The sequence below is a fragment of the Scyliorhinus torazame genome, chromosome 11 (assembly GCF_047496885.1).
Source record: "Scyliorhinus torazame isolate Kashiwa2021f chromosome 11, sScyTor2.1, whole genome shotgun sequence".
Lineage (NCBI taxonomy): Eukaryota > Metazoa > Chordata > Chondrichthyes > Carcharhiniformes > Scyliorhinidae > Scyliorhinus > Scyliorhinus torazame.
Window position 1 is genome coordinate 103,052,476 of NC_092717.1, and position 24,146 is coordinate 103,076,621.

Sequence of the window (24,146 nt, forward strand, 5' to 3'; positions counted from 1 at the left end):
ATCATTCAGACCAAATGGGTGACTGTATTTTTGTCCTACCTGCTTTGATCTGAATGTGCACAGGCATGGCATGAACCATGGCCCATGTGTTCAAAATTAAGAGATTAATTTCTAGCTCTCGTTTCACACCATTGAGAGAATATCCCTATTTATCTTTCTCTGATCCAAAGTGGAAATCTCGTATTTTTCCCAGAGCAAACTCCATCATTTTGCCCACTAACTTAGAATATCAATGCTTTTTGAACTTGCTGCTTTCACCCCATAACTTGCAAAGCCACATAATTTAGTATAATCTGTAAATCGAGAGATACAACTCTCTAGGTGCGATCCTCCGGCCACGCTGCGCCGGAAAAGCATCTCGCCGCGACGCAGCGTGGCCGGTGAAAGCCGAGAGACCCCGCTTCCGGGATCTACCCAGCTTGCAATGCCTTGCGAGATTCAACGCAATCTCGTGAGACGTTGAGAGGTGAATCCCATCCACAATGGTCGGGATCACTTTTTGGCAAATCTGCTTATTAGAGCGAGGCAGTAAGCCTTACTCTAATGTGCAGATTCCCTAGGCACCTGAGGCTTTGGGATTCGTTTGAGGCTTTGGGTGAGTGCCGTTTGGTACTAGACACTTGTGTGGGGTCTCCAAGGGGATCGGGGGCCCCCAGCTGCATGCCGTTTGAGCAGGACGGTGTGCCCTGGCACTCCCTGTGCCATTACCATCATGACACCTGCATACTCAAAGGTTCATTCTTTACAGTTTCCCTAATTTTTATACATAAAAACTATCCTTTTAAGCCCAAAATAGTTCCGAAGAGCGTCTTTTTTGCATGAAAATATGAAGCTTACCCAATATAATTAAAAATGCAGCCTGTAATTTGTGATATGGACAACAGCCAATTAGAAAGAAGAATTAGAATTAGAATTAGAAGGAAGAAAATAATTCAAACTTACGTTTCATTTGGAAAATGAAACTAAATTCTCAATGAATAATTTTTGTTTTGCTTTCTAACTGTCAAGGAAATGTTGTCTAAGTATCAAAACAGAAACAGAACACATGATTATATCTTAAATGAGAGACTGGACCACGTTAAAGCTTTAAGAGCTCAGCTCCAGTTTGTTTCAAAGTGTTCCAAAAAAAGCAAAGAAGACATTAGGTGACAAACTCAACAGGAACTTCTCAATATAAATGTTGAAACACAAAATGTTCATCAAAAGTTATGACACAGGATTAAGAAAAATATATGTGTTGGGATGCACATCAGGCGCAAGATTTTTAATATGGACAATTATTAGAGTAAAGATTAATTTTATAAAGTTCTCAAAATTTGCAATATTTAAGCATTCATTTGCTCAGAACGCTTTTGTAGGAAGCAATTTTGTGGAAATATGTAGTAAGTATTATATATCCATATTACTTTCTTTAATTTATTAATAATGCAATAAGCAGAATCAACAAAGGTTTTAACAAGTAATTCCAGAGTAAGTGTTTATTAGAAATGGAGAGATATGCAGCTGCGGAGGGAGAGGAGGAGAGAAGGCGAGCGGATGCTGGCCCTCTAGTTTTGTGGCAGGCACCGTCTAGAGAAATTTTAAGGATGCAGGCAAAGAATGGGGAGGTGGTGTCGAAGCCAGAAATGATAAATGAAGTGTTCAGGGGGTGTTACGCGAAGTTGTATAAGGGCAAGCCAGGTGGAGAAACAGGGGACATGGGATGATTCTTGGACAGGTTGGATTCCCAGAGTTGGAGGAAGGGAAGAGGCAGGCATTAGAAGAGCCGCTGGTGCTGAGGGAGGTGATGGATAGTATCAGGGGAATGCAGTCAGGAAGGCCCGGTGCCGGATGGCTGTCCGGCTGAGTTTTATAAGCTGTTTGCAACAGGGTTGGCCCCCACCTTTTGGGGGATGTCAGTGAGGCAGTGGAGAAGGGGGGAATTGCCAGCAACACTGTCACAGGCATTGATTTATATTGACCCCAAAGAAGGGGAAGGGATCCACTTGAGTGTGGGTCATATAGGCCCATCTCGTTGTTAAATATGGACGTGAAAGTATTGGCAAAGTTGTTGGCGGGTAGGATGGACGGGTGTGTGCCAGAGGTGGTCTCGGAGGATCAGACAGGTTTTGTAAAGGGTAGGCAGCTCTTCAGCAACATCAGGAGGCTGTTGAATGTACTGATGACTCCGTCAGGGGGGCGGGCACCAGAGGTTACTGCATCTATGGATGCGGAGAAGGACTTTGATTGGGTAGAGTGGAGGTACTTGTTCGGGATTTTAGGTAGGTTTGGATTTGGGCCGAAGTTTGTGGCGAGGGTGCACCTTTTGTATGCGTCCTTGCTGGCAAACGTGCATATGAACGAGATGAGTTCAGCATGTTTTGGGTTGCACAGGGAATGCCGTCATCATTGTTATTCGCGATGGCGATTGAGCCCTTGGCAATGGCCCTTCGGGGGTCAGCTGGGTGGCGAGAGATCGAGAGGGGGGGGGCAGGGAGCACTGGTTGTTGTTGCACGCAGATGGCCAGTTGTTATTTGTGTCAGACCTGCTGGAGAGTATGGGCACAATCATGGGTCTGCTGGAAAGGTTTGGGGTCTTCTCCAGGTATAAGCTGAACGTTGGGAAGAGCGAAGTCTTTCCGGTGAATGCGTCGAGGTGGGGGCCAATTTGGGGGCACTACCGTTTAAGGTAGCTAGAGAGAAGTTTAGGTATTTGGGAATTCGGCTGAACTCTGAATGGGCAACGATGCACAGGTGGAATATGATAACGTTAGTGGAAGTGGTTAAGGGGGATCTTAAGAGGTGGGCTACTTTGCACTTGACGTTGGCAGGGAGGATGCAGATGAATGTGCTGCCAAGGTTCCTGTTTATTTTCAAACCCTCCCGATCTTTCTCCCTAAAGCCTTTTTCCAGAGGGTAGAGGCAGTGATCTCGGAGTTTATATGGGTGGGAAAGGTGCCGAGGGTGAACAGGGCTCTGCTGCAGAGACAGAAAGGGAGGTCGGCGCTCTCTAACCTGCTGAATTATTACTAGGCGGCAAATGTGTAGAAGGTGGTGTTGGGAAGGGGCAGAGTGAATCAGGTTGGAAGATGAGTAGCAGGGGTTCCAGTCTGAGGGCTCTGGTGACAGCCCCGTTGCAGTTAGCTCCAGGGAAGTACGTGGGAGCCCAGTGGTGAAGTCAACGATCAGGATATGGAACCAGTTAAGGAGGCATTTTAAGTTGGAAAGAATGTCAGTATTGATGCTACTGTGTGAGAACCATAGGTTTAAGCCAGGGGAGGTGGATGGGATGTATGGCAAGTGGAAGGAGGCGGGCTGGCGTGGGTTAGGGACATGTTCTCGTAGGGAAGTTTGTGGGACTGGACGAGCTGTGGGAGAGGTTTGAGCTGGCGAGGAGCAGTGAGTTTAGGTATATGCAGGTGCGGGACTTTGCACAAAAGGAGTGCAAAGCTACCGGGGTACATACTACTGGAGCAACTGCTGTTTCCAGACGACTTGGGAGAGGGCAGGATTGGAGATAATACAGATGGTTGGGAGAGCAGCGCGGGGTTGAGGTGGTGAGGATCAAGAGTAAATGGGAGGAGCTGGGGAGGGAAATAGGTTTGGGGCTATGGTGTGAGGCGATGCGGCGGGTGAACTCCTCCTGCATAAGGATGAGCTTTATTCAATTTAAAGGTGGTGCATAGGGGTGCACATGACTCGAGCGAGGATGAGTGGGTTCTTACAGGGGTGGCCGATGGGCGTGAGAACTGCGGGCAGGGGCTGGCGAGAAGCTTGAGAGTTATTGGGAGGTGGTATTTGGGACGCGATCTAGGATAGTAAGGGTGAAGGTTAGGCCGGACCTTATGGTGGTGATCTTTGCGGTCTCAGGTGTGCCCATACTGCTAGTAGGGGAAGGGGCCTGATGTGGTGGCCTTCACCTCTATGATCGCAGGCGAAGGATCCTGTTAAATTGGAGGTCAGATGCACCGCTGGGATGACGGGCTTGGCTGGGGGATCTGTATGACTTTCTCCGGTTGGGAAAGATTAAGTTCGAGTTGAGGGGGCCGGAGGAGGGCCTTGAGGTGCGGTAGAGGCTGTTCATGACGCTATTTGAGGAGTTGTTCGTCATGGGGGAGGTTAAATATAAAGAGAAAAACTGTACAAACTGTGGACCTTGATTTGATGGACTGTAATTTTGTTGATATTACATGTGTTCGGAATAAAATATCTTTTTAAAAAAAAAAGAAATGGGGAGAAATTACACTGTAAAGATAAGCGTGTACAGCTCAAATTTTCATATTAGTTCAGTTCTACACATCTTAAGACTTCTGGTAGTATCCGCTTCGCAATATTTTTCGAAGAGTAATAATATTTCATGCATATTATCCTAAAATACAAACCTTTTGCCGTCAGATTTTTCCAAGCTTTTACCAGATTTGGATTTTGTTTAGAGATGTGCTCGTAGGTACCCTGGATTTCAATCTTCCCATCCTGCATAACAATGATCTAAAAACAGATGGATCACAGTGCACAGAAGATTGCATATTTAAATATCTACTGATTGCAATAAATTTTTTAATTAGATTAATATTTTTGTTGAAGTAAAATTTTTGTTCCCCAAAATTTAGATTGCACTCATTTCAAAAAAATGAAAATCAGCAGGAAAGCTGTGGAGAAGAAATATATTACAAAGTTATAAAATATTACAGCACAAAAAAAACAGGCCATTAGCCTGAACATATCCTGCTGGTGTCCACACTCCACACCTTCTCCCACCTTTATTTATCTAACCCAATCAATATATCCTTCTATTCCTTTCTCCTTCATGTGGTTACCTAGCTTCTCTGTAAATGCATCTATGTGATTTTTCTCAACTAATCCTTTTGGTTTATTAAGTACAAAGTACATCCTCCATTTCTTTCCCCAATGCGTACATGTAAAACACTACACAATCACTTCAATACACAAGCAAACTCAATCACTTTTATCCTCTTCTGGTGGAGGAGTCCAGAACAAAGAAGTTTATTTGTTATATAAAAGCAAAATACTATAGATGCTGGAAGTCTGAAATAAAAATAAAATGCTAGAAATATTCAGCAAGTTAAGCAGCAGCTATGGAGAGAGCCAAATAGAGTTAATGTTTCAGGTCAATGACCTTTCATCAGAAGTAGGAAAAGTTAGAAGTGTAATAGATTGTAAACAAACGGAAGGAGAAAGGATGATAAAAAGAACACAAAAAAGAATCTATGATAGGTTGAAAGATGAGAGATCTTAAGCGACAAAAGCATTGGTGACACACGGCCAAAGGAGAAAAATCTGTCTGGAGGAGGTGTGAGTGGCAGAAGGATAAACAGCTGCCACCTGAAAGTCAAAATAAGAAAAATTAATGTAAAGCTGAAATGTTCAAGGAAAAACAAAACAAAATGAGCGTTGAAGCTAGGTTTGACATTTTTTACATCCATGTTGAGTCAAGAAGGCTATAAAGTGCCTGAACCAAAAATGAGACCGTCCTTCCTCAAGCTAATGTTGAGCTTCACTGGAAAAATGCAAAGGCCAAAGACTAAAAGATGAGTGTGAGACAAGGCGGAGAATTAAAATGATAGGTGATTAAAATTATCTCATGGGATATGAGCATCACTAGCAAGGCTAACATTTGTTGCCCTTCCCTTGGTAGCCATACCTAATTTCCCTCAAGACAATGGTGGTGAGTTGCTTTCTTGAGCAGTATACCCACAGTGCTGTTAGGAAGAGAGTTCTGACATTTTGACCCAATGATGTTCAGAAGGTTTGTCAAAGGAGGTTTGGCAAGTTGCTACAGTGCATCTTGTATTTGGTATACACCACTGCTACTTTTATCATTCCCCAACCCCCACCTCAACCATGTTCATCGGCCTATCATCCCTCATTTCTGGACGGCATTGTATTACAGTAGTTAGCACTGTTGCTTCCAGCGCTTGGGTCCCAGGTTTGATTCCCGGCTTGTGTCATTCTGTCTGCGTGGGTTTCCTCCGGGTGCTCTGGGTTCCTCTCACAAGTCCTGAAAGATGTGCTGTTAGGTGATTTGGACATTTTGAATTCCTCCTCAGTGTACCCGAACAGGCGATGTAGCGTTGCGACTAGGGGATTTTCACAGTAACTTTATTGCAGTGTTAATGTAAGCCTACTTGTGACAAGAATAAAGATTATCCCTCTGTGACACCTGGCCCATTCTTCAATCATCCACAAAAACCTCCTCTCCTTCTCATGGCACCTTTCCATGCAAGCACAGAAGATGTAACACTTTTAAACTTTTTCTCTCTTCATCATCCAAGCTCTCACCCTGACCCCTCTGCCCTGAACCCATTTGCAATGGTCAAATGAAGCTCAATGTAAGCTTGAGGAACTGCACCTCATCTTTTGATTAGCAATTTACTCGGGGAGTCCGGTGGTAATAGTGACGTTGAAAATCTGGAGGTAGTTGCGCCAGCAGGGGGCGGGGTCAAGGGAAATGCCAATTCGGGGAATCATAGATTTGAGCCAGTGAAGTGGGATGGGAGTTTTCTGAGATATGAGGAGAAAGGTGTTAGGGCAATAAAGGATTTGTTTCTGGGGGTCCGGTTTGCGGGATTGGAGGAGCTGGGGGCAAAATATGGTTTGGGGCAGGAGGAAATTGTTAGGCATATGCAGGTCCGAGATTTTGCTAAGGAGATACAGAGCTTTCCGGTGACACAGGCCCCCATGCTGTTGGAGGAGGTGCTGACGATAGGTGGAGTGGAGAGGGGGGCAGTGTCAGTGATTTATGTGGCGATTCTGGGAGAAGAGAAGACATCGCTGGAGGGGATTAGGATAAATTGGGTGGAAGAGTTGGGGGAGGGCATGGAGGATGGGGTGGTGTGAGGTGCTCCGGAGGGTGAGTGCCTCAACTTTGTGCGCAAGGTTGGGGCTGATACGGGACTTCCAGTGACGGCGGGCGGGAGGCGGATGCACAATGGAGGGATCCCGTTCGGGAACGGCATTTTCGGGGCTTTAAGCCCAGTCCCAGGGTCCATGGAGGCGGCAAAAGCAGGGAGAAGGCACAGAGGCGGCAGAGTGAAGAAAAATGTCGAGGGTGAGCAAAAGAACGTCCGTAAGGAAAACAGCTGAAGGTCCGTCGGGGAGTGGAAAGGTCACCGCGGGGTCATCAAGGAAAATGGAGGCTGGAACACCAGGGGAGGCCGCATTGCTTACGGCTGAAGAAATAACTACGGTGATGGCTGCGGAATTCGAAAGGCAGTTTACAAAATACATGGAGACAATGAGGAAGGAGATGAGAGAGGTTTTGAGTGTGCTGGTGGAGGAGACGATTTCCCCGGTGACGAAGGCAGTGGCGAGCGCAGTGGCTGAGGTGCGAGAGCAAGGGGAGGCGCTGAAGGAAGTGGAGGAGACGTTATTGCAGCACGGTGATCAACTTGCCTCGATGGGGAAGGAGATGCGGAAGGTGATGGACATTAACAAGGATCTGCGAGGACAAACAGAAAACCTGGAAAACAGATCCTGGCGACAGAATGTGAGGATTATGGGGCTGCCCGAAGGAGTTGAAGGACCGAGGCCGACTGAGTATTTTGCCACGATGCTGGCGAAACTATTGGGGGAGGGGGAGGATCCCTCCCAATATGAACTGGATCGGGCTCATCGGTCGTGGAGGCCTGTACCAATGGCGAGTGAGCCGCCAAGGGTAGTGACTCTGTGCTTCCGTAGATACAGTGTGAAGGAGAAGGTCCTGAGCTGGGCGAAGCAGAAGCGGGTGGTGCAGTGGGCTGGAGCTGGTATACGTGTATACCAGGACTTTACGGTGGAGCTGGCGAGGAGGTGGGATGCCTTCAACTGGATGAAGAGGGCACTGTACATTAGCAAGGTGCAGTGCGACTTCCGGGTGCGGCTATGCAGAGCTAGGTCGCATATTCAGTAGCTCCCGCTTGGAATGGACTTTTGGGCTCTTTTACAGGGCCCCCAAGGCATTTGTTTGACATTTCCCGGTGTGGCAAGAGGACTGCAACACTCCCCCGACGGTGTCCCCGAGGAGTGTTGTGTCTTTTGGCTGCCAGGCCCGGCAGAAGCAGTGGAAGATTTGGCTGCAACAGGATAAACAGGGCCCCTTCCAGCATGCAAGCGGGGGAAGGGCAAGCTTAAAGCTGCAAACTGACCTGAGGACCTTTATCAAAAGTGAATTCTAACAGCAGAGGGAACAACTGTGAAAAGATCTCACCAGGGCCACTGAAGAAGCGGGGACGAGGCTTCCGGTGGCGGCCATGGAGGAGTAGGTCACGCATTCGGCAGCTCCCGTCTGGAACGGACACTTAGACCTTTTTCAGGAGTTTCCACGGACATTTTGGGGCAGATTGGTGAAGCGAACACTGCCAAAAGGATTCCCTCTCGAGACTTTTGGGCTCTTTTCAGGGCCCCCAAGGGCACTTTTTCGACGTTTCCCGGTGTGGGAAGGAGTTAATAATAGTTCCCCGTCAGTATATGGCTTTAACTAGGAGCGGGGTGACAAAAAAGGTGGTGGTGGACCAGAAGAAGGGAGGGAAGAAGGACAAAATGGCGGCGGGCGGAGACCAGGCAGCGTGGAGGCAGTGGGCGGAGGAGCAACAAGAGGGTATCCAGCGCTGCCTCAGAGAGATTAAAAAGGACCTGCTGGAGCCGATGAAGGCTTCTATTGATAAGCTGCTGGAGACAGACGGCCCAGGGGGTGGCGATCCGAGAGGCTCAACAAAAGATCTCTGACAATGAGGACGAGATCTTAGCCCTGGCGGTAAAGGTGGAGGCGCACGAGGCGCTCCACAAGAAATGGCAGGAGCGGTTCGAGGTGATGGAGAATCGGTCGAGGTGGAAGAATCTGCGGATTCTGGGCCTCCCGGAGGGGCTGGAGGGGCCGGACGTGGGGGCTTATGTGGTCACCATGTTAAACTCGCTGATGGGAGCGGGGTCCTTCCAGGGGCCCCTGGAGCTGGAAGGGGCCCATAGAGTATTGGCGAGGAGGCCCAAGGCTAACAAGTCTCTGCGGGCGGTGCTGGTGCGGTTCCATCGGTTCGTCGATCGGGAGTGTGTGCTCAGGTGGGCCAAGAAGGAGAGGAGCAGCAGGTGGGAGAACGCGGAGGTTCGGATATATCAGGACTGGAGTGCGGAGGTGGCGAAGAGGAGGGCCGGGTACAATCGAGCGAAGGCGGTGCTGCACAGGAGGGTGGTGAAGTTTGGCATGTTGCAGCTGGCGCGATTGTGGGTTACCTACAAGGACCGGCACCATTATTTTGAGTCTCCGGAGGAGGCGTGGGCCTTTGTTCAGGCCGAGAAGCTGGACACAGACTGAGGGTTGGGATGGGCGATTGGGGACTGCGGTGGATATGTTATGCCTATTTTTGGTTCGGGGGGGGTGGGGGGGGGGGGGGGGCCTTTGTTTTGGGTTCCTTTTTCTCTGTGTTTTTCTCTTTCGGGTTTGGGAGGGTGGATGGGGTGGGTTGGGCACTGTTTTGGTTGGTGGCGGGGCCTGGTAGGTGGAGAGCGCGGGATCTTTTTTCCGCGCCGAAGACTGGGGGGGGGCGGGACCATGGCGGGGAAGCGAGGATTGTTTCCCGCGCTTAGAACGGAGGGGGAGAGCCTGTGAATGGGGAGCGGGAGAGGAGGGTGTGCCACACAATGGGAGGAGTCGAAGGGGAGGCGGGAGTGGCCGGGGTCAGCAGGAGTCAGCTGACTTGCGGAAGTGCAATGGGGGGAGTAAACCATCTAGGATGGGTCCTAGCCGGGGGGGTGGGGGGGAATCGAGTTGCTGCTGCAAAGATCAAGGAGGAGCTGGAGCGAGTGGGGTGGGTCAAGTCGGGGGTATGCCGCCGTGGGGAACGGGCCGGGTGTGGGGTGCGGGCGCGTGGCTGGCCGAGGAGGGGTCATGGCTAGTCGGCGGGGAGGGGGGCGGGTAGCCCCCTAATCCGGCTGATAACCTGGAATGTAAGGGGAGTGAATGGGCCGGTTAAGCGGGCCCGCGTGTTCGCGCACCTGAAGGGGTTCAAGGCGGATGTGGTTATGCTCCAGGAGTCACACCTGAAGGTGGCAGACCAGGTAAGACTGAGGAAAGGGTGGGTAGGTCAGGTGTTTCACTCGGGGCTAGATGCCAAAAATCGAGGGGTGGCGATCTTGGTGGGAAAGAAGGTGTCGTTCGAGGCGTTGAGCATTGTGGCAGATAATGGCGGTAGGTACATAATAGTAAGTGGTAAGTTGCAGGGAGAGAGGGTGGTACTGGTCAATGTGTATGCTCCGAACTGGGACGATGCGGGTTTTATGCGGCGTATGTTGGGTCAGATCCCAGACTTGGAAGTGGAGGGCCTGATAATGGGGGGAGACTTTAACACGGTGTTGGATCCTGCACTGGATCGCTCCAGGTCTAGGACGGGTAGGAAGCCGGCGGCGGCTAGTGTTGAGGGGATTTATGGACCAAATGGGAGGGGTGGACCCTTGGAGATTTGCAAGGCCGGGGGCTAGGGAATTTTCATTCTTCTCACATGTCCAGAAGGCTTACTCTCGAATCGATTTTTTCATTTTGAGTAGGACGCTGATAGCAGGAGGAGAGGATACAGAGTATTCGGCAATAGCCATTTCGGACCACGTCCTGCATTGGGTGGACTTGGAGATGGGGGAGGAGAGGGACCAGCGCCCGCTGTGGTGCTTGGAGGTGGGGCTGTTGGCGGACGAGGAGGTGAGCGAGCGGGTCCGAGGAAGTATAGAGAGGTACTTGGAGACCAACGACAACGGGGAGGTCCGAGTGGGGATGGTATGGGAGGCACTGAAGGCGGCGGTGAGGGGAGAGCTTATCTCCATCAGGGACCACAAGGAGCGGAGGGAGCGGGGGGAGAGAGAGAGGCTGGTGGGGGAGATGGTGAGGGTAGACAGGAGGTATGCGGAAGAACCCGAGGAAGGATTGTTGAGGAAGAGGCGCAGCCTCCAGGCCGAATTCGACCTGGTGACCACCAGGAAGGCGGAGGTGCAGTGGAGGAAGGCCCAGGGGGCGGTCTACGAGTATGGGGAAAAGGCAAGCCGGATGCTGGCGCATCAGCTTCGGAAGCGGGACGCAGATATGGGAGAACGGGGGAGTTAAGGACAGGGGAGGGAGCGTGGTGCGGAGTGGTATTGGCATCAATGGGGTCTTCAGGGACTTCTACGAGGAATTGTACCGATCCGAGCCCCCCCAAGAGGAGGGAAGGATGGGCCATTTCCTGGACCAATTGAGGTTTCCAAAGGTGGAAGAGGGACTGGGGGCCCCGATTGGGCTGGAGGAGCTGATCAAAGGGATAGGAAGCATGCAGGCGGGGAAGGCACCGGGGCCAGACGGTTTCCCGGTCGAGTTCTATAAAAAATATATGGACCTGTTGGGCCCGCTGTTAGTTAGGACCTTGAATGAGGCAAGGGAGGGATGGGCTTTACCCCCGACGATGTCCCGGGCACTGATCTCCTTGATCCTGAAGCGGGACAAGGATCCCCTGCAATGTGGGTCTTACAGACCGATTTCCTTGCTAAATGTAGATGCCAAGGTGCTGGCGAAGGTCTTAGCCACGAGGATTGAGGATTGTGTGCCGCAGATCATCCATGAAGACCAGACGGGGTTTGTGAAGGGGAGACAGTTGAACGCGAATGTGCGGAGGCTTTTGAACGTTATCATGATGACGGCGAGGGAGGGGGAGGCGAAGATAGTGGTGGCGATGGACGCTGAGAAAGCCTTTGATAGGGTAGAGTGGGGGTACCTGTGGGAGGTGCTGAAGAGGTTCGGGTTTGGGGAGGGGTTTGTCAGGTGGGTTAGGCTGTTGTACGAGGTCCCGATGGCGAGTGTGGCCACAAATATGAGGAGGTCCGAGTACTTTCGGTTGCACCGAGGGACGAGACAGGGGTCCCCCCTGTCCCTCCTGCTCTTCGCACTGGCGATTGAACCCCTGGCTATGGCACTGAGTCGAGGAACTGGAGGGGGTTGGTGCGGGGTGGGGAGGAGCATAGGGTGTCGCTTTATGCGGACGACCTGCTGCTGTATGTGGCGGACCTGGTGGGAGGAATGCCAGAGGTAATGAGGCTGCTTAGGGAATTCGGGGACTTTTCGGGGTACAAGCTCAATATGGGGAAGAGCGAGCTGTTCGTAGTTCAGCTAGGGGACCAGGAGAGGGGGATTGGCGAGCTCCCACTAAAAAGGGCGGAGAGGAGTTTCAGATATTTGGGGGTCCAGGTGGCCAGGAGCTGGGAGGCCCTGCATAGGCTTAACTTTACAAGGCTGGTGGAGCAAATGGAGGAGGAGTTCAAGAGATGGGACGCGTTGCCGCTGTCCCTGGCGGGTAGGGTGCAGTCAATCAAAATGACGGTGCTCCCAAGGTTTTTGTTCCTGTTCCAGTGCCTCCCCGTGTTTATCCCAAAGGCTTTTTTCAGGCGGGTTAACAGGAGTATAATGGGGTTTGTGTGGGCGCGAGGGACTCCGAGGGTGAGAAGGGTGTTCCTGGAGCGGAGTAGAGTTGGGGGGGCTGGCGCTGTCCAACCTCTGTGGGTACTACTGGGTCGCCAATGCGACAATGGTGCGCATGTGGGTGATGGAGGGGGAGGGGGCTGCATGGAAGAGGCTGGAGACGGCGTCCTGTGTGGGTACGAGTCTGGGGGCGCTGGCAACGGCACCGCTGCCGCTCCCTCCAAGGAGGTATACCACGAGCCCGGTGGTGGTGGCCGCCCTCAAAATTTGGGGGTAGTGGAGGCGGCATAGGGGGGGAAGTTATGGCCTCGGCGTGGACCCCATTACGGGGGAACCACCGGTTCGCCCCAGGAAGAACAGGTGGAGGGTTTTCGGGGTGGCACAGGGCAGGCATACGAAAGTTGGGGGACCTGTTTGTAGACGGGAAGTTTGCGAGCTTGGGTGAGCTGGAGGAGAAGTACGGGCTCCCCCCGGGGAACACCTTCAGGTACCTACAGGTAAGGGCGTTTGCCAGACGGCAGGTGGTGGAATTCCCACAGTTACTGCCACACACAGTACAGGACAGGGTGCTCTCGGGGGGGTGGGTGGGAGTGGGGAAGATCTCGGAAACTTACCAGGTGATGCAGGAGGAGGAGGAGGCCTCGGTGGTGGAGTTGAAAGGTAAGTGGGAGGAGGAGTTGGGAGAGGAGATCGAAGAGGGGACGTGGGCAGATGCCCTAGGGAGGGTGAACTCTTCCTCTTCATGCGCGAGGCTCAGCCTCATACAGTTTAAGGTGCTGCACAGGGCACACATGACCGGGACAAGGATGAGCAGGTTCTTTGGAGGTGAGGACAGGTGTGTTAGGTGCTCAGGGAGCCCAGCAAATCACACCCAAATGTTCTGGGCATGCCCAGCGCTGGAGGAATTTTGGAAGGGCGTAGCGAGGACGGTGTCGAGGGTGGTAGGATCCAGGGTCAAACCGGGCTGGGGGCTAGCAATATTTGGGGTGGCAGAGGAGCCGGGAGTGCAGGAGGCGAAAGAGGCCGGAATTCTGGCCTTTGCGTCCCTGGTAGCCCGGCGAAGGATTCTCCTTCAGTGGATACGAGGCCCCCAAGCGTGGAATCCTGGATCAGCGATATGGCAGGGTTCATTAAATTGGAGAGGGTGAAATTCGCCTTGAGAGGGTCGGTACAAGGGTTCTTTAGGCGGTGGCAACCGTTCTTAGACTTTCTGGCAGAACGCTAGACATTGGTCAATGGCAGCAGCAGCTCGGGGGGTGGGGGGGGGGGGGTGTTTACTTTATTTTTGTTTATGTTATTTACACTGGAAGGGTCTGAGGGGGTGTATACACCTGTTGTCTTAAGTCGGGGTGTTAATTTTAATTTATTATTTAGGTACGGGTGGAAGGGGGGTGGGGGGGGTTGCTTTTTTAGATTGTGTTTTGTACGTAACCCTGTTGGGTTCTTTTTTCGTTCTCATTTTGTTATTGATATTTTATGAAAACCTTTAATAAAAATTATTTTTTTTAAAAAAGCAAGATGCAGTGCGCATTGTATATCCAGCGAAGCTGAGGGACTTTTATTTTGGAAGGCGGAAGCAGCGGAGGAGTTTGCGAAGGCAGAAGGACTGTGGCAGAACTGAGAAATTGAGAAATGGCCATGTGCCGACGTAACCTCATGACTGTATTTTCTTCTTTTTTGTTTCACTGCGTGCGGGTGTATGGGCTAAAGGAGCCAATGTTGTATATATTTGGACAAGGGAAGTGATGGGACTTTCACTCGAAATGAGGGCTCTTTGAGGTGTAGGTGGATATGCGGGGTTTGTGTGCTAAAAGGGGATTGCTGGGCTTCCTAGGGCCGGGCAAGGGACCCGGGCGGGGGCCTCCACGCTGGCCGGTTTAAGCCGGCCAGTGAACGGGAGTGAGGTGGGGGGAGGGGCTGCGGCCATCGGAGCCTGGCAGAACAGGCAGGCTGTACGGTACTCTTTCAGAGGTTGGAGGGCGTTGAGTGTAGTGTGTGTGGGGGGGGGGGGGGGGGGGGGGGGTGGATGGACTCTATAGGTCAATGGTGACCATGGGCGGTCCCGGACTCCTTTTTCTTTTTCTCCTTTGTTTTTTTGTTGCCACCATGGAGGGTTTGTGTTATTGGATGCATATATTGACAGGTGGGCCGTTGTTTGGGGTGGTGGGAGGATGGGATCGTTGGTATTGTTAAGGGGATTGATTTTGTATTTGTTACCGTTTACTGTTTGTGGGTGGGGTGTAAATTTTGAAGGAAAATGTGAAAATGGAGAATAAAAACATTTTTTCAATTGTATGCTAGCCTTCTGGCTAGCTTCCATGTGTATGTCAACAATGCAAAATTCTGCCTCTATCATCATTCATGATTTGAGAACCACTTATGTATGGATTTTCACAGTAACTTCATTGCAGTGTTAATGTAAGCCTACTTGTGACAATAATGAAGATTATTATTATTAACACCCCCCCCCAAAAAAAAAAGGCTGGGGCTGATACAGCTGGAGGTGGTGTATAGGGCACACCTGACAAAGACAAGGATGAGCCGACTCTTTGAGGGGGTGGAGGATGTTTGTGGACGCTATGGGGGGGCCCCCCGCAAATCACGTTCATATATTTTGGTCCTGTCCAAAACTGGAGGGTTATTGGAGGGAGGTCTTCAGTGTAATCTCGAAGGTGGTGCATGTAAGACTTGAATCAGGTCCCCTGGAAGCCATATTCAGGGTGTCGGATTGGCCGGGGTTGGAAACAGGTGCGGAGGTAGATGTCTTAGCCTTCGCCTCGTTAATCGCCCGAAGACTGGTCCTGTTGTGGTGGAGGTCAGTTTCTCCACCCTATGCCCTGGCGTGGCGGGGGGATCTGCTGGTGTTCTTAACACTTGAGAAAGTGAAGTTTAAGTTGAGGGGAAGGATTCTACAATTCATGGGCCTTGTTTATTGTGCACTTTCAAGAATTGGATGACATTGAACATTCGGGGGGAGGGGCGGGGGGGGGTTTGGATTGTTTATGTTGTTGGTGACTATGTATAGGGTGATGGTGGATTCCAGATTCTTTTTCTTTGATGTTTGTATTTAAAATGTTGACGGTTGTTTGGGGGTTGATGGGAGGAAGGGAATGTTGGCCAGGGGATTGCCATTATATTTGTTACCCTTGATTATTTGTTGGCGAGTATAAATTTGGATGAAAATGTGAAAAAGGAGAATAAAAATAAAATGTTTCAACATAGAGTTCAACAATTTTGAACTGTAACTTCTACCCTGGAGGAACTGTAACCTCTACCCCGGAGGAACTGTAACCGCTACTCCAATTTTGTAACGTTTTTCTTTGCAGATTTTGATTTTACTCTCATCTATTTCTTGTTGATTTTGGATTGCAGCTGTTCACCCTTCCATGATTCATACCTTCTCCAGACAGATCTGGTTTCTTTTCCAATCCCTTTGACCATACATCAGAAATTCTTCTGAAATTTAATCACTCCTTTCTTCCTATCCCAGATGTTCCCTTTTGTTCTTCCTGCCTTTCTCTCTTTTACTTGCTTAAAACTAATTATGTTTCTAACTTTCCCAAGTTCTAATGACAGATCATCGCCCTGAAATGTTAACTCTTGGTTCTTTCTCCAAAGATGCTGCCTGATCTGCTGAGTATTTCTAGTATTTTCTGATTAATAGTATATTTGCAAAACTGGAGCTTGGACATTCAGGAGTGAAACATGGAAACAAGTTTACAAACAAAAGAACCTTTAGAAATCTGGAACTTGTTGCCCCAAAAGTCTGTGGATCAACTGACTGAGATTGGTAAGAATTTTGTTAGAAAAGGGGATTAAGGGGTATGCAACAAAGGTGCGTAAATGGAGCTGAGGTACATTCAGCAATGAGCTAACGGAATGGCAGAACAAGCTCAAGGAACTGAAAAGTCTAATCCCATTCCTGTCCGAGATATGGTATCGATGGTCATACACACAAACACTAAATCAGGAAGAAACAGATTAGCCGAGAGGACTTAAACCTTGGATCAAGAAATACATTTTCAGAACTTTTTCAAAAGCGAAAAGAAAGATTTAAGGAGGGAATTCTGAGCAGTATGGTTGAGGCAACCTTGGGCGAGAGGAGATTACAGAGCGAGGACTGGCAAGGATACAGAAATAATTAAATGGTGGCTGATTATTTTAAACGCATGTTGAGAAACAGGATTCCATTCTTCATATAAGGAGGATGAGGTGATGGGTGCGTTAGACTTTCTCATGATAGGATATGTTTGGCAGAGATTTGGACAGAGTGGAGTTTACAGAAAGTGTTGGATGGGAGGCAGTGAGGAAAGATCTTGAGCAGTCAAGTCTGGACCTGATAAAGACAAATTTAAGGTTTTCAACAGTAAAGGAATTGAAGAAGTAATGAAGGTGGACAATATCATGGAGGAGGATGCAAGTAGTTTTGTGATGGATGAAAAATGAGTATTAAAGATACCTATGTGACAATATTAAGATACGAACAGTTCCAATTAAGACCAAGACAGTGACCAGGAAGGAGGATAGAATCAGTAACAAGGGAGTGAGGATTTTTCAAGCTATTTCACAGGTTGATGATCGATTGATTATTATTGTGGAAAATACTCATTAGGTTTTGTATCCCCTTATGTCCAGTCAATGCCAATGGCTTTTATCTTTCCAACATTGAGATAGAGGAATTATGATTCATCATAAATGTTGGTCAAGAGTCAGATAGCACGGAAGCAACTGAATAGCACAACCGTGCAGGCAAAAGCTGATACCTAGAGATGATGACAACAAGATGGAAAGTGGCATAGTTGATTCTGAGACTAGAATCTTGAATCTAAATAAAGGAAACTACAATGGTATGAGGCGCAACATGACTATAAAGGATTGGGAAATGTTACTGAAAGAGATGGCAAAGTCCCACATAATTGATTAGTGTGTAAAATTAAAAAGCATGTGATTAGGGGTGGTGTATTGAGATGGATGAAAAGCTAATTGGCAGGCAGGAAACAAAGAGTAGGAATAAACAAGTCTTTTTCCAAATGGCAGGCAGCGACTAGTGGGGTACCGCAGAGATCAGTACTAGGCCCCTCGCTATTCACAATATGTATTAATGATTTAGGTGAGGAAACTAAATGTAATATCTTCAATTTTGCAGATGACACAAAGCTGGGTGGTAGGGTGAGCTGTGAGGAGAATGCATAGATGAATGCATACAGTCGCTGAAAGCATGCAGGTGCACCAGGCGGTAAAGAAGGCAAATGGAATGTTGGCCTTCATAGCGAGAGGATTTGAGTACAGCAGAGATGTCTTGCACAATTATACAGAGCCTTGGAGAGACCACATCTGGAATATTGTGTGCAACAACGGTTTACCAGGCTGATTCTTGATATGGAGGATGTACATATGAGGAGAGATTGAGTATGTTAGGATTATATTCGCTGGAGTTAAGAAGAATGAGGGGGGAATCTCATAGAAACCTATAAAATTCTATCAGGACTAGACAGGGTATATGTAGGAAGGATGTTGCAAAATGGCAGGGGAGTCCAGAACCAGAGATCATAGTCTAAGGATATGGAGTAAACCATTTAGTACTGAGGTGAGGAGAAATTTCTTCACTCATAGTGGTGATCCTGTGGAATTTGCTACCACAGAAAGCAGTTGAGGCAAAAGTACTCTATGTTTTCAAGAAGGAGTTAGATTATAGCTCTTGGGATGAAGGGGATCAAAGGATAGTGAGGCAGGAAGCGGCAACAGGTTACTGTGTTGGATGATCAGCTACGATCATAATGAATGGCGGTGCAGGCTCGAAGGGTTGAATGGCCTACTCCTGCTCCTATTTTTTATGTTTCTATGATTTTTATCAAGAGTAGCAAATAAAGCTTCCGGTTGCGGCGATGCACTGCTAAGCCGCACGTTTCGGCAGCTGCCGTTTTAACGGACTTTTGGGCTCTTTTTGGGAGCCCCAACTGAAATTTGTTTGGACCAAATCCAGTGTGGGGTGACGAAGTAAGGAGTCCCCCGTGGTGTGTATGGAAAAGATCGGTGGTAGTGGCCAGATTGCGAAGGATCCTTTGGAGCAGCGGCAGAGAAGAGAAGGAAGAAGCAAGATGGCGACGGATGGAGCCCAGGCGACATGGGGCCCCGACCAGCAGGAATTCCATCGACGGTGTGTGGAGGAATTAAAGGAGGTGCAGGCGCCGATGTTATTGGCAATCGAAGGGCTAAAAGAAACGCAAAAGGCCCAGGCGATAGAGCTCCGTGGGGTGAAGGCGAAGGCAGCTGAGGACGAGGATGAGATTCTGGGCCTAGCGGTAAAAATGGAGACGCACGAGGCGCTACATAAGAGGTGTATCGAAAGGCTCGCAGCCCTGGAGAACAGCTCGAGGAGAAAGAACCTCCGGATTCTGGATCTCCCCGAGGGAGTGGAAGGAGCTGACGTTGGGGCTTATGTGAATACAATGCTCCATTCGCTAACGGGAGCTGAGGCCCCCTCAGGCCCCTGGAGGTGGAAGGGGCTCACGGGGTCCTTGCGAGGAGACCAAAGGCTGGAGAACCACCAAGGGCGATAGTGGTGAGATTTCACCGCTTCACCGACAGAGAGGCTGTTTTGAGCTGGGCTAAGAAGGTATGGAGTAGCAGGTGGGAGAATGCGGTGATACGAGTGTATCAGGACTGGAGCGCGGAGGTGGCGAGGAGAGCGAGTTTTAAATGGGCCAAGGCGGCGCTTCACAAGAAGAAAGTAAAGTTTGGGATGCTGCAGCCGGCGCGATTGTGGGTCACGTACCAAGATAGACACTACTACTTTGAAACGTCGGACGAGGCATGGACCTTCATCCAAAAAGAGAAATTGGACCAGAACTGAGGGACTGATGCTGTGGGGGAGATGACGATGTTGATGTACAGGAATGTAAATTGGGGAATGGGAGGTTCACAATATCGGGACGATAGATGGGTTTTTTTCTCTTCTTGACGGGAGGACACTGAGAAATGTGGGCCGGTGGAAAAAGGGACAGAGTGGGGGATGGGGAATGGGGGAGCTGCGCCATAGGGGGCGGGGCTGATCCAGGAAAGCACGGGTTTTTTCCCACGCTAGGGAGATGATGGCGGGAAGATAAGCGCAAGGAGGATGAGAGTTCCACACACAGGGGGGGTCAAGGAGAGAGCAGGGGAAGCCGGGGTCAGTTGGAGTCAGGTGACTTTCAGAAGCATTATTGGGGGAGTAACCATGCTAGATGGGGATCTAGCGGGGGGGGGGGTCAACTGGGTTGCTGCTGCTGGGAGCGAGAGGGAGCTGGCAAGGGAAGAGGTGGTTGGGACGGGAATGCGCCGCCTGGGGGACGGGGGAGGGGGGGGGGGGGGAGAGGCCCAATCCGGCAGGGGGGCGGCCCCCCAATCCGGCTGATCACGTGGAATGTGAGAGGCCTAAATGGGCCGATTAAGAGGGCCCGAATGTTCGCGCACTTAAAAGGACTGAAGGCAGACGTGGTCATGCTTCAGGAGACGCATCTGAAGGTGGCGGATCAGGTTAGGTTAAGGAAAGGATGGGTGGGACAGGTGTTCCACTCAGGGTTGGACGCAAAAAATAGAGGGGTGGCGATATTGGTGGGGAAATGGGTGTCGTTCGAGGCTAGGAATATAGTGGTGGACAAAGGTGGTAGATATGTGATGGTGATTGATTGCAGGGAAAGGTGGTCGTGCTGGTAAACGTATATGCCCCGAACTGGGATGATGCGGGATTTATGAAGCGGATGATGGGACGCATACCGAACCTGGAGGTAGGAAGCCTGGTAATGGGGGGCGGATTTCAATACTGTGCTGGATCCAGGGTTAGATCGGTCTAGATCCAGGACCGGAAGAAGGCCGGCAGCGGCCAAGGCGTTCAGCGGGTTTATGGAGCAAATGGGGGAAGTGGATCCGTGGAGATTTGCTAGGCCATTGGCCAAAGAGTTTTCCTTTTTCTCCCATGTTCATAAGGTATACTCCCGGATAGATTTCTTTGTTTTGAGCAGGGCACTGATTTTGAGGGTGGCAGGAACGGAATATTCGGCCAAAGCCGTTTCAGACCACGCCCCGCACTGGGTGGATCTGGAACTAGGAGAGGAGAGGGAACAGCGCCCACTCTGGCGACTGGATGTGGGACTATTGGCGGATGAGGGGGTCTGTGGAAGGGTGCGGGGATGTATTGAGAGGTACCTGGAGGCCAATGATGATGGTGAGGTCCAGGTGGGGGTAGTATGGGAAACGCTGAAGGCGGTGGTTAGGGAAGAGTTGATCTCCATTAGGGCTTACAAGGAGAAAAAAGAGGGTAAAGAAAGGGAGAGAATAGTGGGGGAGATTTTGAGTGTGGATAAAAGATCTGCGGAGGCCCCGGACGAAGGACTATATAGAGAGATGTGAAGACTTCAGATGGTGTTTGACCTGTTGACCACAGGGAAGGCAGAGGCACAGTGGAGGAAGGCACAGGGGATGAGATAAGAATATGGGGAAAAGGCGAGCCGACTGCTGGCCCACCAGCTGCGTAAGAGGATAGCGGCGAGGGAAATAGGGGGAGTTAGGGATGAAACGGGAACTACGGTGCGGAGTGCAGGGAAGGTAAATGGGGTGTTAAGGCCTTTTATGAGAGGCTATATAGGTCCCAACCCCCGGAGGGAAAAGAGGGGATGCAACAGTTTTTGGACCAACTAAGGTTCCCAAAGGTGGAGGAGCAGGAGGTGGCAGGTCTGGGGGCGCCAATCGGGGTGGACGAGGTGACTAAAGGGCTGGGGAACCTGCAGGCAGTGAAGGCCCCGGGACCAGACGGGTTCCCGGTGGAATTTTATAGGAAATATATGGACTTGTTGGCCCCGCTGCTGGCGAGAACCTTTAACGAGGCCAGAGAAGGGGGGACTCTACACCCGACAATGTCGGAGGCGACGATATCATTAATCCTGAAGCGAGATAAAAATCCGCTGCAATGCGGGTCATATAGGCCGATCTCACTCCTGAATGTAGACGCCAAGTTGCTGACAAAAGTGCTAGCGACGAGGATCGAGGATTGTGTCCCGGGGGTGGTGCACGAAGATCAGACAGGGTTTGTAAAGGGGAGACAATTGAATGTCAACGTGCGACAGCTGTTGGGGGTGATAATGATGCCCCCAGCGGAGGGGGAGGCAGAGATAGTGGCAGCGATGGATGCAGAGAAGGCATTTGATAGGGTAGAGTGGGAGTATTTATGGGAGGTGTTGAGGAGGTTTGGGTTCGGGGAGGGGTTTGTCAGTTGGGTCAAACTCCTCTATGGGGCCCCAGTGGCAAGTGTAGTCACAAATCGGCAGAGATCGGAGTATTTTTGGTTACATAGGGGAACAGGCAGGGGTGCCCCCTGTCCCCATTACTGTTCGCGCTGGCAATTGAACCACTGGCCATAGCGTTGAGAGACTCTAGGAAATGGAGGGGGTGGTTAGAGGGGGAGAGGAACACCGAGTGTCGCTCTACGCAGATGACCTACTGCTGTATGTGGCGGATCCTGTGGAGGGGATGACAGAGGTTATGCAGATATTGAGGGAGTTTGGAGATTTTTCGGGATATAGGCTTAATATGGGGAAGAGTGAGCTTTTCGTAGTACACCCCGGGGATCAGGGAAGAGGGATAGATGGCCTGCCGTTAAGGAGAGCGGAAAGGAGCTTTCGATATTTGGGGATTCAGGTAGCCAGGAGCTGGGGAACTTTACACAAACTCAATCTGACGCGGTTGGTGGAGCAGATGGAGGAGGATTACAAGAGGTGGGATATGCTGCCGCTATCACTGGCGGGCAGAGTGCAGACGGTCAAGATGATGGTCCTCCCAAGGTTTCTTTTTGTGTTTCAATGTCTCCCCATTTTGATCACTAAGGCCTTTTTTAAGAAAATAGATAGGAGTGTTATGAGTTTCGTGTGGGCAGGGAAGACCCCGAGGGTAAGGAGGGGGTTCCTGCAGCGCAGCAGGAACAGAGAAGGACTGGCGTTGCCGAATCTGGACGACTATTAATGGGCCGCCAATGTGGCAATGGTTCGAAAGTGGATGGGGGAGGGAGAGGGGGCGGCGTGGAAGAGGCTGGAGATGGCGTCCTGTAAAGGAACGAGCCTAAAGGTGCTGGTGACGGCGCCGCTACCGCTCTCCCCGAAAAGGTACACCACGAACCCAGTGGTGGCGGCAACCTTAAGGATCTGGGGGCAATGGAGGCGACATAGGAGTGTGACGGGTGCCACGGTGTGGGCCCCGATCAGGAACAACCATAGGTTTGTCCCAGGAAGGATGGACGGAAGGTTCCAGAGCTGGCATCGGGCAGGAATTAGGAGATTGAGAGACTTGTTTATTGACGGGGAGTTTGCGAGCCTGGGAGCGCTGGAGGGAAAGTATGAGTTGCCCCCAGGGAATATCTTTAGATACATGCAAGTGAGGGCGTTTACGAGGCAACAGGTGAAGGAATTTCCGCTGCTCCCGACACAGGGGATCCAGGATAGAGTGATTTCGGGGGTATGGGTCGGGGAGGGCAAAGTGTCCAAAATATATCAGGAGATGAGAGACGAGGGGGAGGCGCTGGCAGAGGAACTGAAAGGAAAATAGGACGAAGAGCTGGGTGAGGGTCTGTGGGCTGATGCCCTAAGTAGGGTAAATTCCTCTTCCTCGTGTGCCAGGCTTAGCCTGATGCAGTTCAAGGTTCTACACAGAGCACACATGACGGGAGCAAGGCTGAGCAGGTTCTTCGGAGTGGAGGACAGGTGCGGGTGGTGCTCGGGAAGCCCGGCGAAGCACACACATATGTTTTGGTCGTGTCCGGCACTGGATGAGTAGTGGAGGGGAGTGGCAAGAGTGATTTCAATGGTGGTGAAGGTCCGGGTCAAGACAGGCTGGGGGTTAGCTATATTTCGGGTAGCGGAGGAGCCGGGAGTGCAGGAGGCGAAAGAGGCCGATATTCTGGCCTTTGCGTCCCTGGTAGCCCGGCGAAGGATCTTACTGATGTGGAAGGAAGCAAAACCCCACGGCGTGGAGGCCTGGATAAACGATATGGCAGGGTTCATAAAACTGGAACCGATCAAGTTTGCGTTGAGAGGATCGGTTCAGGGGTTCTCCAGGCGGTGGCAACCGTTCCTTGACTATCTCGTGGAATGTTAAGGGAAAATAGTCAGCAGCAGCAGCCTGGGGGGGGGGGGGGGGGGGGGGCACTATTTTTTGTTACTTTGCTAGTTCACTATTTTATTGAAATAATGTTACTTATTAGTTATTGTGTTATCTTTTATGTTGATTTGTAAGGTGGAAAAATTGTGTTTGAAAGCTTTAATAAAATATATATTTTTTAAAAAGAGTAGCAAATAAAATTAGGAAGAGGAATGAGCCAAGAGGAGAGAGAGTTTGGGTTTCTTGAAATAAAGAAGAATATCTGAAAAGATGGAGTCATTTTCTGCAAAGGGAAGAGAAAATGGAGGGCAATTTAGGAATGAAATCGACTTGGGATTTGGAAGGTAAACACTGAAGGTTTTAAATGTGGTTAAAGGAAAATTGGAGAGATATTTGTTTTAGGAATGCTCACCCAGCCACATGGTTGCTCTTTCCTTTAATGTGCGATGAGTTTTGGAATTATGCTCATATTAATATTAATTTTATGATCACAGAAGCAAACCTATATTTTAAAGCAATATGCTGTGAAGCAGGAGGATAGGAAATCATGATCTTCAATAAAGTGCTTCCATTCAGAAAAAATGTTAGGAAGCTCTTCTCCAGACAAAGGGTGATA

At 50.1% G+C, this 24,146-nt stretch overlaps 1 protein-coding gene across 6 annotated transcripts in view; it reads right to left on the reverse strand.

Annotated features, from left to right (window-relative positions):
* Positions 1–24,146, reverse strand: part of LOC140385425 (ATP-binding cassette sub-family C member 9-like) — a 333,755-nt gene that overhangs the window by 77,827 nt on the left and 231,782 nt on the right. For all 6 annotated transcript variants that reach the window (XM_072467561.1, XM_072467564.1, XM_072467563.1 and 3 more), the window contains one exon: positions 4,362–4,467. In XM_072467561.1, coding sequence (XP_072323662.1) covers positions 4,362–4,467 — 106 coding nt within the window. The remainder of the gene's footprint in view (positions 1–4,361; positions 4,468–24,146) is intronic.